At 43.9% G+C, this 17237-nt stretch overlaps 1 protein-coding gene across 15 annotated transcripts in view; it reads right to left on the bottom strand.

Annotated features, from left to right (window-relative positions):
• The window catches only part of Itsn1 (intersectin 1 (SH3 domain protein 1A)), a 191282-nt gene that overhangs the window by 110080 nt on the left and 63965 nt on the right, over positions 1-17237 (bottom strand). For 14 of the 15 annotated variants that reach the window (XR_001781793.1, XM_006522934.4, NM_010587.2 and 11 more), the window contains exons 5-8: positions 16745-16905; positions 8806-8985; positions 7381-7477; positions 4319-4419 (exon numbers count right to left, since the gene is read on the bottom strand). Coding sequence is in view for 14 of the 15 variants with exons in the window: in XM_006522934.4 (XP_006522997.1) it covers positions 4319-4419; positions 7381-7477; positions 8806-8985; positions 16745-16905 (539 nt within the window). In the remaining variant the exon portion in view is untranslated. Of the gene's footprint in view, positions 1-4318; positions 4420-5824; positions 7239-7380; positions 7478-8805; positions 8986-16744; positions 16906-17237 lie in introns of those variants that run through there. The other variant, XM_006522937.3, reaches the window with a different exon arrangement.

Below are 17237 nucleotides of genomic sequence, written 5' to 3'. Positions count from 1 at the left end.
CAGAGCCCTCACTGCTGCACAGCTCGTTACCATGGGACTGTGTCACAAGTGTCCACTAGACTTCAGTGACATTCAGGCGGCTTCCAGACAGGGTTCTTATGAACGGTAAGCAGTCTGCTATATTTGGGAGTGTTGGGAGTATTTAAGTGCTAAATAATTTTTATGGCTAATGTAAAGAGTCTCAAGTTATTACGGCATTGTGAAATGAAGGCTTGCTGACCACTTTAGTGTGTAGCACTACTCACTTGCACCATGAAAACAGCGAAGTCTGAGGGGGCAGCTCCTTGTTACAGCTCTCTCCACTCAGAGCTTGTGTGCATCTGCTTCAGACACACAACGCACATCGACCGTGGAGAACTGACTATCTACCCAGGAGCCGGGAGACTTGCACTCCAGTCTTTGCCTGACATTAGTGAAACAAGTTACCTTACCTCTGAAATGAAAGAAATTGTAACCAAAACCGGCTGGCAGATGACGGCACACAGGACTGCTCATGCAATTATAAATACTTTTATTGAGACTCTTTTGTGCCCACTCATCTCAGGATGAGAACCAGCTGCTTTGAGGACACAGTGTCAAAGATGCAAGAATTGCAACTGCTGTGCAGCCCGCAACACACATCCACGCTGCTTATCTGAGGACTCGTGAGTGGCCGACGAGCCTACACTGTGGATTACCTTACTCCTCATGGAAATGTTTATGGCTCCCTGCCCTGGAAGATCACAACTATCTCTACAATTGGAACCCTTGTTGTAGCATCAAAATAGATCCAACAACTAAGACAGAATTGTACCGAATGCCAGAACTGAGCCTTGACCTGGCAGACAGTCTCTGTGGCAGCACACGCACACACAGAGTGGGCATCGGTATTACAGTGCCGCTCACAGGAAGCTCTCGAGACAACTGAAATCTCAACTCCACAAACTCGATTACGTGCCTCCGTGTCTGCGGAGGGAACCTGAACACATGGAAAAGATGCAATTATATGGAGTCCGATGCTTTGTGTCCAACGGAGAGAGACTTAGCACTGGCTCTCACACTTAACTGGTGTATAACCACACAGCACTGAAACACATCTCTAAGAGGAAGAGAAAGCATTAAAAGGCTCACAGACCTTCTCTGTAGCAGCACACGCACACACGTGCTCTCTGTCGATTGTGTGCCGCTCTTCATCATGGTATAACTTACTCATGGTATAACTTACTCTTAAGTACTCTTCTTGATATTTCAATATTGTTACATCATTTGTCCCTTTCTTTTCCTCCCTGTTACATGTGTGTATATATGTTTATATTACATATATATGTAACAAATTCCTAAATAACTATAACCTGCTCAGTTTCTTTAATATTGTTTGTATATGTGTTTCAGGCTCGTCAACATGGCTGCCTAAACCTAGTCTGAACAACAATGACACCAGTAGATGTGCTCACGTGGATGGAGGAGAGCTCTCAAGGCCTCAACCCTACACAAAGAACTGCAGGCCTTGTTTTTTTGAAAGCACGGGATAACATATACATCAGATTATGTGAAAGGAAAGGAGTGTATGTCTAGCCAGCTGTGTCAGCTAAGTCACCGGGACATACTCAGAGGAAGAGAGGGTCACTCTACAGATGGGCCAGCTGGCATCCTAACACACTCTAAGGAGCCAGAATTTGAAGACACCAAGACGTCTGTCTGTGAAAACAGAGCAGGACATTGAGGGGGACCCATTCAGAACAGATGTTGGCACACGCAGCAGCCATGTGCATTTGCTGCCCGCTGTGCCATGGGTCAGTTAGGATGCAGGAATGTGCACAGTCCTTGAAAGAGCTTTATAGCATTTGCTCTCTCTGACTTATTTGTTGTTTTTCATCCTGGTATAATGTATTTTTAGATATCTTGAGTTATAATATCATTAGAATATCATTTGTCCCTTCCTTTTCTTCCCTAATTGTTGTTACATATGTTTATGTGTGTATTCATATGTATGTTACATAAACACATAAAAAATTCCTAAATCATTATTACCACTCAGTTCAAATAATCCTTTTCTATGTCTATGTTTTCAGGCTCATCATTGTGTCTAATATACTAAAAATGGCAACAACACCTGTGAGCACAGGCGCGGATGACAGACAAGCACAGCCTGGTTACTCCTCTAAGTCACTGGCCTGCTGTTCAGGACATAAGACCACTACACCTGTAGTGGTTGAAGCTGCTGAACCAGATTAAGAAGCTGTAAGTGTCTGTTCTTATGTCCAAGCATACCAATGACTGCCAGTATCTGGCTTGTAGATAAAATTTACACCTTACATACTTGCTGGAACTAGTTGGAATACTTCAAATCTTATGCTTTGCTATAGTTTTTAAAAGGATTTACATTCAAGTGTATAGGCCATATCTTCGGAATATAGGTAATACCTCTATCACTCATAAAAAATACATCCTGGGGTTAGAGATATGGTGCACTGGTTAAGAGCACTGACTGCTCTTCCAAAGGTCATGAGTTCAAATCCCAGCAACCACATGGTGGCTCAAAACCATCTGTAATGAAATTGATGCCTTCTTCTGGTGTGTCTGAAGACAGTTACAGTGTACTTATATATAATAAATAAATAAATCTAAAAAAAAGCTTTAAAAGAGAAACAACTTAAAAAAATATATCCCAACATGAAAGAATATTAAACTAGTTCACAATAAAACACTAATACCAACTAATACCAATAATGTTCTTAAGAAATATTGAGTGTGTATGGAGCACAGTGTCAAACATGCCCTCTCAGAACGACATTAACTAAGACTTTTTCAGTGCCTGCAAAGGCGCGCACGTGTGTGTGTGTGTGTGTGTGTGTGTGTGTGTGTGTATGTATGTGTGTGTGTCTGTGTGTGTGTGTATGTGTGTGTGTGTCTGTGTGTGTCTGTGTGTGTGTGTCTGTGTGTGTGTATGTGTGTGTGTGTGTATGTATGTATGTGTGTGTATGTGTGTGTGTCTGTGTGTGTGTGTGTGTGTGTGTGTGTGTGTGTGTGTGTGTGTATTTATGCCTAAAATCACGAAGCACTGCTACTTCTGGAAAAGTGTGGCGCGCAGAGAGCTGATTAGTGTTAGATGAACGTGTGCATCTATCATGGAGACAGGGTTCAAGAGCACAGCAGCCTGAAGGCCTCCTCCAGTCATTTTTTAAAAAGTCATTTTTTAAAAAGTCATTTTTTTCTCATCTGGAAGTAAAAATTATGATCATAAATAAGCAATACAAAGCAATGTTTAAAGAACCACAATTAAAACGTTCTGTGTAACAGATCAACCCACACAGGCTACACAAGCAGTTTGCCCATGATCTGCCACTAGGTATCTTCTGTCACCAGCTGCCATTTGTCCCTCTGCCACTGGGTAAAGCTTAGCTGTGTACAGACAGTGATTTCTCACTCACACAAACCTAAACGGCACCTTTCTGACTGGTATCATGCCAGAGTCGACCCTGATCATGTCTTAATAAAATGCTAGCGGAGTAGACAGGTCTCAAACCTTAGAGGCTGCTGCATGTTCTCTGCATACTGGCTGGTCCAGACAGCTCACCCTCCTTCCCTTCCACTTGCCAGGACGGGATGGCTCACGAGAGGTCTCTAATCACCTTCATTAAAGATTACGCTTTTTATAGCATTCAATTAGGTAGTTTTAAGTACTCACAATAGATATTTGGGAAGTTATCTGAAAAGCTTCTCTACTCTTTTCACAGATAAGAATAATATGCTTTAGATATTATTAGGATATTATTTATCCAAAGAAATTTTTATCTAATTCTAAAACAATCTAATATTATTTAGATATTATTAGGATAACAGTATCAATATGCTTTAGAAAACCCACTGAGATCCTGGAAATTAATTCTTAGCCTTTCCTTTCATAGACAAAAAAATGATATCCAAAGAGATGAGCAGCAGGCAATGAGGACAGCAGAGTCACTCCTTCCACACCCGGTACCCTGCATCCAGCCTCCATGTCTGACCGAGGGAACAGCCTCTTCAGCAGAGGCACATTGGAGAGACTCGGGACGCCCTGGGCACAGCTCCTTCTCTACCGCTGTCCCACTGACCGGTGCAAGAGGGTTCAGGCCTGTTTTCTAGTTTACCAACAGGAGACAGGGTGAAGACAGAAGTAGTGGGGGATAAGGTAATGTGGATAGAGTTACCAGTACTTGAAAACACAGCAGAGCTGAAACAATGAACCCTACCTAGAAGTAAGGAAGTAGACAAGGCATCAGGAAAATACTCTTTCTTGACTCGGTATCTAGAAACGAGCTCTACTTAAAGCAATGACTATATTTTTGCTTGTAAATACCTGTTAAGTGTCCACTCATAGTTTTGTCGTGGCTGTTGAATAACTGCCTGTATTTCAGCCTTGATGACTGAGGCACAGCCCATTCTGCTGCTGGAGGGGCGCTGTGGGGAAAGAAGAAGGAGAGGGTGGTTGGTGCACTGTGAGCACAGATTGCTGGGGTTCAAACATGTCTGTCTAAGGTTGGCGGTGTTGACTTTTCTCTCCTGGTGGGGTTGGGGTCAAACCCAGGGCCCCGTCGAGGGAAAGTCCTGCCACTAAGCCAGTCATTGTGCCTCTACACATCAGTATAGACATCTTTCAAGAAGTAAATTAGGGGCTGGAGAGACAGCTCAGCAGTTAAGAGTGCTTGCTTCCAGGACAGAGGTCCAGCTGCCAGCACCCAAGTCACACAGCCCACAATTCCTTGTGACCCAGCTCATGGGCTCCAACACCTTCTCCTGGTGTTCTGAGAGCATCTGCATTCACAGGACACAGACACAGACACAGACACACACACAGGAAATCTTTAAAACACTAGCTAAACTTTTTTTTATAAAGAAAAACAACAAATCAGGTGACCGTCTCATATTCTACATATTATTTAATAATTCAAAGGTTCCAGTAACACATGGAAAATATTCCCAGAGCTGAGGCATTATATACTGCCCAGGTTTTTGCTAAGCATTCAGGAATTTCTCCTTTAGTTAAAAAGCAATGCTAACAACTGACTTTTTAAAAGTACACTTCAAAATATTTACCTTTCTCTACAACAAGTTATCAAAATATACTCATTTCTTTTTTGTTTTTCCATTTATTTATCTACTTGAGGGGTGTGTGTGTGTGAGAGAGAGAGAGAGAGAAGAGAGAGAGAGAGAGAGAGAGAGTGCACACATGACATGACCCATGGACCCATGTGTAGAGGCCAGAAGACAATCAGCAGGAGTTGGTTCTCTCTGTTTGCCCCATGGGTTCTGGGAATGGAACCCAGGTCCTCAGACTTAGAGGCAGACACTCTTGCCCTCTGAGCTGCCTTACTGTCCCTGGGAGCCACTTCTTAATAAAGTCGGATATTTCCTGCTGGGAGGTTTAAATTCCTGGCAGAGCAGTGGAGCCGGCATGGGGCTCCACTTTCCTGACTGTAATCCAACACTGATGTCTTCTTGCCAATGAGCTCCAACACTGACCCGAGGTAACCCTGCTAACAGTGAGACCACACAAGTATCACACTGACATGGACAGTCTGTGAGAGTCTCACGGCTGGTCAAGTAGCTCCATCAACACAACGAAGACAGGAAAGTGGCATTCCATGTGGAAGGCAGATAAGTAAGGCTCCACATGTCTTCTCCTTCCATGCTTACAAAGAATCATGTCACACACCAAATCAAGATTTAGGCACAGAATGAAGTTTTCGCTGTCATTCATTAACACCTGTGGTGTCCATGTGGTTACACTCACAATGTAAAGTCCCTGAGAGTCAACAGATTCCACCTTCCTGACTTCCCGTAAGTTCATAACGAGAACACTTACCACGCTGGACGCTGCTGTAAGTACTTCTGCAACACTTCTCTCATTCTGTCTCACTGATGCTTGGCTAATGCCAAACCCTGCCTGTTGACTAAAAGCTAACTATCTGCCCCTGCACAGCAAAGATAAAGGGTGTTGCACAGAGACACTCTTCGCTCTTCCAGAGTGTTATCAAGCAACAGCTGTCTACCTCATTCCTCCGAGCAGAAGCAGACTGAAAACTCAAGAGCACCTTACCTGAAAGCTAGGGAGCTCCATTATGAAATCGTCACAACTTCACAGTATTGAAAAGATCACTACACATGTAGAAAACTCAACCATCTAAAGACTTTAATATTTGCTGACCATCTGTTAGTCATCCTAGCATTATAAAGCAATTTTAAGGCAGAATTCAAAATCATGTGAGAAAAGTCAAAAACACATGAAACTCCAGTTTGAGATAGGGAGGAATTTTAACATGAATATGAGCTTAAATCTCAGCTGTAGAAAACAGCAAGGAGTAAAAGAAACATATGACAGACAACATGAAACTATGGTTGGTCACATATAAGAAATGAGACTGTAGAGACTCTCCAACGTGAGCCACATATGTGACCGGGGACAGTCATCTGAATGGCGCAGTTCACCACAATCTGGTTACTACTATTTTACCACTAAGGCAGACAGACTGTGAGATTATGACAGTATTAAAAGCAAGACCAACTTTGGCTCAAATCTCATATAAAAAATTCATAAGCTTTTAAATGATTAATACAAGATCATTAATTGGCTTTCCTAGCTCCCCAGAGACTGTTCTAGTCCGTCCAGTTGTGTTTCTTTTCTGGTGCTGCTGCTGAGCACAGCTCTCACATGTGGCATGCTCTTTCTGCCTCTCAGCAGTACACCCAGCCGGTACTACCATAATTCTGTTTGTAAAAAAATTAGGACAATGGCATGCTCTTCATTTGTCATCCTCAAGAAATAAATGATGAGTTATAATAACATTATGTAGAACTTTAAAAGGTGTTATTAGCACTCTATAAAATTAAACAAGGTAAAAGTAAAGGCTGGGGCTGGACAGACGGTCCAGTGCGTTAGAGCACTGCTGCTCTTGCAGGACTCGGGTTTGATCTCCAGCAGTCACACAGGGGTTCATAACTGTGTCGGTACGTCAAGTCCAGAGGCTCCAGCTCCCTCTACTGACCTCCATGGGCGTCAGGAATGTGGTACACATACATACATGTGTATATGTAGGTACAAGCAAGCAAAACCATAAAATAAACCTTTAAGAAAATTAAGAAGGACAAAATTCATTTAAAGAAAATCAAATAATGCTTTAAGTAACTGCATTAAAAACAAGCAGTCTTGCTGGAGAGATAGCTCAGCAGTTAAGAGCACTCACTGTCTGCTCTTCCAGGTCCTGCTCTTCCATGTGGTTGCAGGTCCCAGCAACCACATGGTGGCTCAGAACCATCTGTAATAGGATCTGATGCCCTCTTCTGGTGTGTCTGAAGACAGCTGCAGTGTATTCATATACAAAAAAATAAATAAATTTAAAAATAAAAACCAAGCAGTCTTACCTGGCGACATCGAATGATTGTGCCTTCTGTAACTTAGTGTTTAATTGTGACCCTGGACCAGATCTGCTGAAGGAAGAACTCTTTGGCAATGTGGCTGCTATAAAAATAAAACATTGATTAGTTTTAATTCTATAAAATTAAGAAACGTCCCTTAGTTCAAACATCTAGACATGAAGTCATAACTCTGAAGCAGTGGCCCCTCCTTCCCCTAGCACGGAGTCACAGCCACTACCCCATACCCTGTCTTCTTGCCAAAATAAAACACTCCTAGATTTATTTGCTCTGCTAAGAATCACCTGACTGAGCATAAGGCTGACATCCATAAAATTTTACTCTTCACTGAACATTTAGTATCACATTTTGTAGGTACTGTTCCAAGTAAGATGGCATTTTCTTACCATCAAAGGAGCTAAAATATTAGTTCCAGATGTAGCAGCCAAGAAGTCACAGGCTTCCCAGTCTTGGCCAGATGCCTTGTAATGCTAGGGAGGAGCAGATCTGTGTGTGATTCCCATCTGACCTGATGAGACCCTAGCCATAGCCTCTCCCCTCGACCTTGCCACAGCACAAAAGAGAACAAGTGTGTGGGTTTGCTCACACCACTGGGACAGTTACATGAACGATGTTGGCTGCTATCATGTGCAGCCTTACATTTAGAACTTGCAACGGACAGACAGATGAGGCGTATTAGACTCCTCCTCTCACTGGGAACACACACGCATGCTAAGTGCAGGCTGCTCAGGTACAGCAATAGTGACACAGATCTAACGGTAAAGCCTATGCTGCTGGTACTACTGAATTTGCTCAGATATCCAAAGAGCTTTTTAGAAAGAATCCCATTCTTCTATATATTCGGTATGATTTGTTAGGCCAAGGCTATCTATAGTTATAGTTGATGCTTTAATTATAGGAAAAGACTTTGAATAAAGTTTCAAAATGAAATTAGCTAAACCAGAATCCAAAATAACTACATCCGTTCCTTCAATTAAGCAAGTGTTAACGGTGTGAGCTTAATCTATTTGGCCACTTAGTTGCCTCTCTTTCCCACTCTGCCCAGTTCTACCTGTTCAACACTGCTCGGTTTTCCTCACTGTGGAATTCTATTCTGTGGCTGGTGTATTAGCAACTAACTCATGGAAGTTAAAGAATAGAAGTAACTGATGAATGAAAATACGGAATGTTCAAATACTGCCCATCGCTGCTGCTCTTATTGGGCCCTTGGAAGGCGAGTCAGCTCTTGGCTCTCACCACTGGGTTTCTCTGTCTGTTCCACAATGACATTTATTTTCTTTCCTTTCAGTCTTAGCACGCGTCATGTCATACGCTGGGTGGAAAGGAGAACTCAAATAGAGATTTACCATCCCTTTGTCTGTGGTAACTAGACAGTGGCAAAACACATTTAACCAGAGAAACGTAGGCACGTACCAGGATGCGCAAACGCAGGCAGAGGCTGTATGACGGGAGGAGCCCCGTTAGCCAGGGGAGGCACTGCTGCTGGAGGGACAGAAGATACTAAGGGTGGAGACATTCCAACAACTGGAATGGAGCCCATTGGCACAGGAGCAACAGCTGTGAGTGGTGGCATGCTAGCAATCCCTCCTATACCTGGAAGAGAAAAGCCCCAGCAAACTCAGCCAGTCACTCGCATGGTGACACTCGCATGGTGACACTCGCATGGTGACACTCGGTACAGCTAGAGGAAGAAAACCTTGTCTCTGCTGCAATATGTCCCCACATAAAACAGTCAGAGGATTCAGAGTACAGCCCATGTACATGCTTGCTTGGCTAATACACTCGGATCTGCTTCAACACTCAACAGTGCACCAAAATGAATGAATGAATGAATGAATGAATGGAAGGAAGGAAGGAAGGAAGGAAGGAAGGAAGGAAATATTACTGAAACACACACCCTTACGTTAAACAGTTGGAAAATACAAAACCTTATGTCAAGAATCACAAGGCCTTGAGTTCTGGTACTCACGTGGCCACTGTCAGCATTGACGTTTCCTGTGTGACCCACACTATTCTCTTAGGGATCAATAGCAAGAAGACTGTACACTCAGCTTGGAGAGGACTTAATCAGGAGGAGGATTGAGAAGAAAAGCATTGGGGTCAGAGATGAGGCTCAGTCAGTAAAGTGTTTTCCTACTACCCAGGAGGTCCTGAGTGCAACCCAGTAGGACACAACCACGTGTGGAGTTACATGCTCACAACCCCATAACTCCAGGGAACTACCATCCTTGATCCAGAGGATTCGTGGAAATTCAAGTCACCCTCGATACAGAGAGAGGCTGAGGCCAGCCTGGGCTACAGAAGATTGTGTTTAAAATAAAATAAAATAAAACAAAACAAAACAGTAATGATGGTAAATGCAAAAGCAACAAATGTACTGTATAGACTTTGGGTCTAGTTAATTTCTGCATGCTATTTTATTTACAAGTTCTTAAAACATAATAAATTTCACAAAAAAAAAGAAAAGAAAAAGGTGCTAAATATAAAGGAAAGTAACAAATCAGTCATTTTACCTGCCTCTCCAAAATATATGATAGCGGGGAGTAACCAAATATTTAATGAGAGAAATAAATCTTTATGAATGCGTTCCAACCAACAAAAGAAGTTGGAGCTAAAACAAATGCTCTTATCTTTTTATATTTAACTCGACTTTAACAGCTGCATGATTTTCCTAAGGCAAAATATTCTTGTAACGTATAGCCAACAGTAGTGGTACATGCCTGTAATCCTAGCGCACGGTTAGAGGCAGGAGGATCAAGCCCAGCCCACTGCTGTGAGAATACCCTAACTGGCCAAGTGCACATCATTGGTGACTGCCTTCTCTGGGCAGCACAGCTTCTCCAGGGCGGTCTGTCCATTACTGTTCTACTGTTCCTTCACAGTTCTGAGCTGACCACTATCAAAGGACACACCTTCTAAGTTCATCATGAATGGCTCATATTTCAGGCCTAGAATCAGATTTTTTTCCAAGAAATTCTGGTTTCCTATAGCAGGAAATGCTATTTCTAGTCCACAATCTGGAATGCCACTGTTGCTGGGATCAACCATTATTTCTAGACCTTTTCAGTGGACAGGGAAAAAAGATGGATAGAAAGATGAATAGACAGAACACATGGACAGGTGGACAGATAAATAGACAGTAGAAATAACAGGTACCCCTTGAGACCCTACAAATTGGTAAAGTTTGTCTGTGCTCCATTTGAAAATTAGTTTTTCAGGATATTAAAATCCTTGCCTCAGTCTTTCCCTAAGACTATTAAACAGGTCACTCAATTTTCTTTTGCAACAAAACACTGTGGTCAACATCTGAAGCTGCTCTATTTTCTTCAGAACTACATCATTTCTTCTTCCATGTGCTCCGATACGTTTAAAGTGGAATATACTTTAGGGTAGTCTTTTCAGGTCGGTACTCTTGGGCACACTCTTTCAAACCTTCCACTTCAAGATAATGGTCCTGAATTTGCTGTACAGTTGCTCTGCTCCCTGGAGGGAGATTCTTCATGAATTCCAGTCCAACTCTTTATCTGTCACTTTCTCTAGCCTTTTTATATCTACTGTTTCATTTCTTCTATTTTAAAAAAGGTTTTATTTCTCTTCAGAATAATATCTCTGGCGTTGCTTCTAGTTTTGTCTTTGTTTTTAGAATAAAAGTTTGATGTTCATTCTTTGCTGAATCCTGCCTCCCTGCTTCTGGCCAATTGAAGCTTCTGGGTTATTTAAGTCTTGGGTTTAAGTTGGTCTCTGAAGCCCTGGATCAGGTCCACAGCACCCTGTGGCTTGATTGAAATGGTGGCATCACTGTCCACTGGGGTGGAGTAGCCTTGGCTGTACAGTGGTTTTCTATAATAACTTGGTGTGGGATGACGCTCTGTTGCTTGTTTGTACTTGGGCCCTGCTTTCTGTGCCCCCACCCACCCACCACCCCCTCTCTCCCGTCTCCTCCTCCCCTCAGGGCCTTGATGCTCACCTCTGTCTCGCCTCCCATTTACTTCACCTTGCTATGGGCTTGTGCCCAGAAAGCATCTGGGTAAGCTGGGGGTCGGGTTTCTTTCTTTCTTTCTTTCTTTCTTTCTTTCTTTCTTTCTTTCTTTCTTTCTTTCTTTCTTTCTTCCTTCCTTCCTTCCTTCCTTCCTTCCTTCCTTCCTTCCTTCCTTCCTTTTTCTTTTCCCCTGTGACACCAGAGATCAAACCCAGAACCCCCACAGCAGGTAAGTCAGTGGGAGCAGGGGGCTCTGGAAAGCAGACTGTTCCAGATCTCTCAGGTCTTCTGCAGCCCCTGTGTGCAGTACCTGTCTTTCAGGCACACAGTGCTCAGACTAGCTGGATCTAGTTTCTTAGGAATGGTGACGGACTAATTTGTTTCCTCTCTTTCTCAGTTACACCAGATAGACAATGTTCTACCTTCTGCCTCCTGCACTGTGACAACACATTCATTTCTATTTTACTTGTTTTCCTTTCTACAGTTCTTCCCTATGTTTATGCATGTGTGGAAAGTGTGAACCTGTGCGGGCGTGTGTGTGTATGTGCGTGTGTGTGTGTGTGTGTGTGTATGTGTGTGTGTGTGTATGTGTGTGTGTGTGTGTGTATAGTCGACTCTGAGTGTCTTTGCAGATCACTCTCCACTTTACTGAGGCAGGGTTGCTTGCGGGCTGTACCTGGCTTACCCTGGGGATCCGCCCTCCTTCCTTCCTTCCTTCCTTCCTCCCTTCCTTCCTTCCTTCCTTCCTCCCTCCCCTCCCCTCCCCTCCCCTCCTCCCTCCCTCCCTCCCTCTCTCCCTCCCTCCCTCCCTCCCTCCCTCTGTGTTTGGGTCTGTACTTGCCAGAAAGCCTGCTCAGCTTTAAAAGGCTCTCTCTGGTGGTCCAGACTCCAGCTCTCACAATGCTTCCCTGAACTCTCTCCCTCGCCTTGCATCTCCTTTTCCTTATACTGAACATGACATCTGTACTTTTGTTCCCCCAATTCTTTTGGCATTTTCAATCGTTATCTGTCACTCCTGGACTGTGGAATGAATCCTAGGCCACATGCATGCTAACTGTGTTTTATTCCTGAGCTACACGCCAAGTGCAGCCCCTCATCTGGACAAAGGACGCTAACAATGTTTACAGCTCACAGTACAACAGAGAGAAGAGATGTTCTAACTTGGGTTCAAGCTTATGATTTACAGACATCTAGAAGGTGGTTTACAGGTCACACCCACCATCAATGCCTGGTACCACACATCTCCTCTGAATAAGATTAATTTCATGTTGACGTATATCAATGTGTATCAGGTTTATCTTGATGGCTGTATTAAACTACACTCAATCTCAATCTTCTAAGACTTTCAAAAGGTTGACAATGGCAAACTTCCAAGGCACCTCATTTCTAGAACTACAAATTCTTCATCTTAAAAAAACAGGAAAGTAACCTTGAAAATGCTTAGAAAATCCTGTAATATCTCAAAATGTTACCAAAAAAGACTACACAAAACTAGGTTAACGGTTTAAAAAAAAAATCACCAACTGGCAAAAGCATCCTTTAAGTCTCCAAAAAGAAAAATGTTTAAGACTTATTTATTATATGTAAGTACACTGTAGCTGTCTTCAGACACTCCAGAAGAGGGAGTCAGATCTTGTTACAGATGGTTGTGAGCCACCACTTGGTTGCTGGGATTTGAACTTAGGACCTTCAGAAGAACAGTCAGTGCTCTTAACTGCTAAGCCATCTCTCCAGCCCCAAGTCTCCAAATGTTAAACTCTTATATTATAATTTTGCCACTTGGGCAAAAAAAAGAAGTTTTGAGACCATGTCTGCAGCCCAGGCTGGACTTGAACCTACAATCTTGTCTTCGCCTCTAGAAGCTGGAGTCATGAGCCTATGCTGCCATTCCCAGCTCACGTGTTTCGGCCTTACTGAGACGGGAGGCAGAACGGTGCCTAGGGCAGCAGCATCCAGAGTGTGATCCCAGCATGGCAAGCCAACAAAAGCAAAACCACCCTCCCCTCATCAAACGAGTACGCTGTTTGTCCATTGAGACTAGGTCTCTGGAAGTCTCTGAGCAGCCTGGAGCTCACTATACAGGCCAGGCTGGCCTTGACCTTGCAGCAATCCTCCTGCCTCTGTCTCCCCAGTGCTAGGACTGTTGACTACGGACTGATTTTCAGGTTAAGTGTGTTCACTGGAGGCTGGGTCTGGATGCTGTCACCTCCTGTGATGCGCATCCTTGATTCTTGGAATCCTGTATCCACCATGGCCTGCTCTGTACAGCACTGCAGTGTCTCAGCGGCCTTCCCTCCTCCTCAGTCAAGCCCTCTTCAGCCCCGTCACAGGCACTGATCTTAACGACTCCAATGACTTCTCGGTCACTGACATGGATGTCACTGAGATACCCACAGGTCAAGTTCAGTCACTATTTCCCTGTCCTGTTCTTGCCTCACCTCTCAGGAACAACTCCAGCCGTGCTCGCTCACTCTAGGACCCCAGTGTTCCCATCCATGCTCAATTTTCACTGGTAGTGCCTTCCCTTTTAGTACAGCTTTCAATGGCACGAGTCTTAGTCAGGGTTGCCAGTGCTGTGAACAGACACCGTGACCATGCCAACACTTATAAAGGAAAACACCCAACTAGGACTGGCTGAGAGGTTCAGAGATTTCATCCATTATCAACATAGTGAGAAGCGTGACAGACACTGTGCTAGAGAAGGAGCTGAGAGTTCTAAATCTTGATTGGAAGGCAGCAGGTGACTAAGTGTAGCTTGAGCATATAAGACCTTAATGCCTGCCTCATAATGACACACTTCTTCCAACAAGGCCACACCTCCTAATAGTGCTGCTCCCTATGCCCAAGCATGGAAGCCCACCTATCTATGGGGGCATTTCTATTGAAACCACCAGACCACAGCACACGGAGACTCAAATCTCGGAGTCCACGTGCCTTTACCACACTTCCTCCCTAACACAGTGTACACCTTCCTGACACCAAAACCAGCTGCACTTATTCAGACTGTGACGAGACTGTTGTAGTCCTCCCTAAGACAACGCATTCAAGGCTACTATGAGCTCGCTAACATCACCATCCATTACCCACTGCGCTGGGAGTGGTCCTACAAACAGCAGAAAACACTGGGTCTTCGAGTAATTTGACTCAGGGTAAGAATAAGGTGAGAAGTCGCAGGAAGGAGCCTACGGCAGAGTGGTGGCTGGTGTATGGCTCAGGCTGGCAGCCAGGGTTTCGAGGTAGCAGTGCAAGAGATACAGACACCTGTGAAACACTAAGCTGAGGGTCCAGAAGGGCCTCAAAAGAACAGCAATGTTGACGAAACTGAAAGTCACCGAGCAGAAAAAGAGAAAGCAAATTCATTGTCAAAGAAAGAACTGCACCCAGGGTTAGGGGAAAAGAAGAATCGGGACATCTCTATTAAAAAATGGATCCTTTTTCCACTTTGCAGTCCCCTTTTGGAGGAGTCCAAAAGAAAACCAAACATGCAGCCGGGCGTGGTGGCGCACACCTTTGATCCCAGCACTTGGGAGGCAGAGGCAGGCAGATTTCTGAGTTGGAGGCCAGCCTGGTCTACAGAGTGAGTTCCAGGACAGCCAGGGCTACACAGAGAAACCCTGTCTCCAAAAACAAACAAAAAAAAAAAAGAAAGGAAGAAAGAAAGAAAGAAAGAAAGAAAGAAAGAAAGAAAGGAAGGAAGGAAGGAAGGAAGGAAGGAAGGAAGAAAGAAAGAAAGAAAGAAAGAAAGAAAGAAAGAAAGAAAGAAAGAAAACAAACCAAACATGCTTTAACCCATAGTTCTTGAACAATTAGCTGCAAGTACGTTCCAGTATCCAGTGCAAAGTCCCCCTGCACAGGCTGGCCAGCTTCAGGCTAGGTCACCTGTGCCATTGCTACACTGTTTGCTTGTGCTCCTCCTAGACTTTGCTCATGCATAGCTTTGTGTGTCCTCTCATAGACCCTTGTCCTACTAACCTAACAATCTTCCCAAGTTCATGCCTTCCCCTTAGAAAACCAGCCTTGTGGCCAACGGTCCCTAAAAGAAAGGCATATAGTGCTATGACTTGAGTTTATAATGTTCCTCATAGGCACTTGGAAACTTGACTAGCACTACAATGAGGTTTGTGAACCTTCAGGTGCCACTGTGCAAGCTTCCAAAGAAGGAAAACAGCCAACGGTCCTGCTCAACTATAGCACTCACAAGCCACAACCGTGACAGGAACTGGCACAATAACCACTAAGGACACAGAAGTGGCACAGACATGGGTGGGAACCAACAGCTCTCTGGCTGGATTTAAGAGTCACGAAACTGGAGGAAAGTCATGGCTGGTACTGGAAACCTAGCCAACTACCCAAAGCTAGTAACGTCACGGATCTCGGAGGAGAAGCCATAACGGCCTCTTATTAAAATCTAAATTAAACAGTCTAAATGTTTGTCCTTAAACCCATAGGTAAGTGTAGTCCTCACCCTCATCAAGGCAACTTCTCTCTGCAACAGAGGAAGACGATTACACACTTCATGCAATCAAATGCAGAGTTGTGGAGTCTAGTCCTAAGACAGCCATCTCCTGTAGAGTTCTGTCCATTACGGGCAACTCCAGGACCGTTGTGGAGGGGGAGGCGGAAAGACTGTATGAGTCAGAGGGTCAGGGAGTTTCTGTGAGATTGTGCCTCCTGGAAATGTCAGAGCTACACCCATGCAGTCTCACCAACAGGACTGCCTAAACATGAGCCAAGCAAGGACAACAACAACAATGCAAACTGTAAGGGAGGACGGCGGAGCCCTCGATCCTAAATAACTATGGCAACTAAGGAATTCAGAAGTGGGAGAAATCAGCTTCCCCAGGGAAGAGTTATCTGGTAACCCAGTGGTTAGCCCTGAAAACATACATGTAAATAACATTATACAGATTGAGCAGGTTGTATTTACATACTTAGGAACACACATACATGCACTAACAATTAATGAAAAAAGAAGCCATGATTTTCAAAGAGAGCAAGGAGAGGTATATGAGAGAAGAAGGAGAAAAGGGAAGGGGGAAATGTTATAATCTCAAAAAAAAAAAAAAAAGGCTGAGTTATCACAATGCAAAGGAACTATTCATACACAATGAGAAACACAGACTCTGAGAACTGAAGCACTGTGAAGTCAGGAGACAGAGCTGCAGCAGCCGAGTGCGAGCGTGTCCTTGAACACGGATGGAATGCTCTCCTTCCACCCGCTGACCTTTTCCCTTGGCTTCATGGGAGACAGCGCTATCTTTCTGAAGGCTGCCAATATTTAGCAACACTAGCCGAAAACGTCACTATTTCTGAGGAAAGAAAAGGGAAAATACCTAGTTTTAAAACAACAAAATATAGGAACCAAGCACTTACCAAATGCTGGTGCACTGGAAATAGCCACTGGTTGCTGTTTCATGACAGGGGGAAGTGTGGAGGGGAGCTGATATCCTTGTAGCTTCAGTTTGATAAGCTTCATGGCTATGGAAAATTCCACTTGATCCATCCTTCCATCGTTATTCATGTCCGCTAGCGCCCTGCAAACAACCCAGCAGCACAAACAGACTCAAGACAACTGAAACCACAGAAGAACCCGCAGCACCACTTCCTCAGCACTAAGCAAATCGCTGGCTCCTTTCCCGCTGTGGAGAACGAAGCAAAGTGAAGCATCTTTACCGGCATCTTTACAGGGGAGAGTAAAGTCCAGCACGGTTTATGTGACTACATGGTATCTTGCATCTGTTACTCTTTACCCATGGAGACACTGAGAAACTTTCAGTCGAATTTGAAGAGTCCTTACTTTTGAAGAGATTTTATTTTAAATTAAAAAAAAGTTCTAAAATTGGATAGGAATGGTGGTGACTCAATT

This window comes from Mus musculus, chromosome 16 (assembly GCF_000001635.26).
Source record: "Mus musculus strain C57BL/6J chromosome 16, GRCm38.p6 C57BL/6J".
NCBI lineage: Eukaryota > Metazoa > Chordata > Mammalia > Rodentia > Muridae > Mus > Mus musculus.
This window is presented reverse-complemented; position numbering and strand designations above follow the sequence as displayed.